Below are 2,175 nucleotides of genomic sequence, written 5' to 3'. Positions count from 1 at the left end.
ATAATTAATGAATACATATCTTGTAAAAGAAAAATTATTCTGCGAATTGATCTGTGTGTAGGTATATGTTTCTAAATTATGTTTTAGGAGAAAAATTAGATATAAAAGGTAAAAACTAAATTATGAATATTAAAAATACTTAAATTAATGAAGTATTTATTTAAATATTTTTTTTTATTAATGAATAAAAAAAAAAATATTTWRATRWWTTAATTGTATTTCATTTTGTTTCATATTCCTTATTACTAATATATTTATGTAATATTCTGTCAACAATCATTAATTATTTTATTTCATATTTTAAGTTATTATTGCATGAAATCATAAAAATTTCGATGAAAAAATAATTTTAATTACAGAGATTTATTAACACATGCATTAAAACAATAATTTAAAAAAAGCAAAAATAAACATTGCGGTATGTTATATACTAAAAAATAGATAAAATTGTAAAAAGTACCTTATTACATTTGTATTGATAAATTAGACTCACAAATATTATTAGCGTAATTTATATATTCAATTTAGCAAAACTTCCGTTACATGTTAGTATTATGATATGTTAAATGAACCCTGTTTTTCATTGCACTGTCCACATATGCGGCATAATTTTTCATGTAATCTTGAATGTTTTCTTCTTTTTTTTGGCGTCCATTTTTTCTTCCTTCTTGTTTTAACTTTTTTAAGGTTTTTCCAAAGGGAGTAAACTATTATTAAATTAAAGGTTAAATTAAATATTTTTTGAATTGCTATTTATGCAAAAATATATATAAATGATACCATGGACTATTTATTTTTTCTTCAAAATATATATTTACCCTTAAACAAAATTAGAAATAATGCCAGAATTGGAGCAGATATTATGGTAACATTGAATAATACATTTATTATATGTTCTGGATCATAACCAAATATTAGGAATAAAAATCCATATTTTTGAGAGCTTAAACATGGAACATCATCTTCTACAGTGGAACCATGTTTACAAGTTGACTTTTTGAAGTCACACTTTTCACATATCAAATTTATAATGTTGAGTTCTTTAAATTTTTCTTTAAATTTCAATAATTCTTTATATTTACTACAAGAATCATCAGTGGCACAAATATTTTTAATTCTGTGGTAATGTGAAAAAATTTGCTTTATATGTTTACAATATATATTTTTTGACGAATCATCAGGTGATGTAAGTTTTTCTTCAATTTTTTTATAAATTTCCAAAAATTCATATAAAATTTGATCGTTGTTAAATACACTTTTATTTATTTTGTAATTTTCAAGGGTACAATTTTTTATTTTGGATAGTTCATTTTTACTAATAATGTTTATTGCACTATAAAAATCATCAGATTTCAAATTAAAATTAGGAATATTAGTTATATGATTAAATAACCATGTACTCATATACGCACAACATTTAACACTGGTTAATGTCTGTATTAAATTTTCCATATCTTTAAAATTTAGTAAAATATAACAAACTTTTTTACAAAGGTTATTTAGTTTTTTGCTTTCTTCTGTAATCATTGTTAAAGAGAGATCACATACGGAACATTTCTCATGTSAACTTATAGAATTTTTGAATTCATTATCGAATTTTTTATAAAAATCATATAAAGGTAATGAATCTAAAAGTTTATTCTAAATAAAATAAAAAAAAATATAAATATTAATAATTTAATGTTAAATTGAAGAATTTTATTTATATGAATCAAAAGAAAAAAATATTAATAAGATATACATTATTAGAGATTAAAAAAAATAATAGTATTATATTTACAACTTCTGGTGTTATATTAATATTAGCCTCAGCATATTTCAAAATCTGATTAGACATTTTATATTATGTTATTTGATCTATGGAAAAAATATATTTCAATATTATGTACATGTATCAAATTTATGTTAAAATTGATTATGTATGATGCAGATTATTATAGTATATTTTATAATATTAAATAAAAAAATAATTATATATATACTTTTATATTATACCAATATTTTAAAATAGTAGGGTGATAATATTACACAAAATATATTTTTTTTCAGTATAGAATAAATAGAATTGTGAAACTGAATATAATATTTTAATAAGAATTAATATTATATAAAACAATTTCTTATAATCTTAAATTTTATATAATATAAAAAGTATGTTAATATATTATACAGTTA

At 19.4% G+C, this 2,175-nt stretch overlaps 1 protein-coding gene across 1 annotated transcript, besides 2 other annotated features; it reads right to left on the bottom strand.

The window, feature by feature from the left end:
- Window positions 1–539: 539 nt before the first annotated feature.
- Window positions 540–1,837, bottom strand: PVX_069690 (variable surface protein Vir23, putative; the record flags this gene model as incomplete). Its single annotated transcript, XM_001612451.1, has 3 exons — window positions 540–707; window positions 883–1,641; window positions 1,781–1,837. The coding sequence occupies 3 exons, from the start codon at window positions 1,835–1,837 to the stop codon at window positions 540–542; spliced, it is 984 nt and encodes a 327-aa protein (XP_001612501.1).
- A 95-nt stretch (window positions 1,838–1,932) lies between these two features.
- Window positions 1,933–1,994: a microsatellite.
- Window positions 1,995–2,076: 82 nt separating this feature from the next.
- Window positions 2,077–2,169: a microsatellite.
- Window positions 2,170–2,175: the final 6 nt, after the last annotated feature.

The sequence above is a fragment of the Plasmodium vivax genome, genomic scaffold (assembly GCF_000002415.2).
Source record: "Plasmodium vivax scf_6696 genomic scaffold, whole genome shotgun sequence".
Classification (NCBI taxonomy): domain Eukaryota; phylum Apicomplexa; class Aconoidasida; order Haemosporida; family Plasmodiidae; genus Plasmodium; species Plasmodium vivax.
This window is presented reverse-complemented; position numbering and strand designations above follow the sequence as displayed.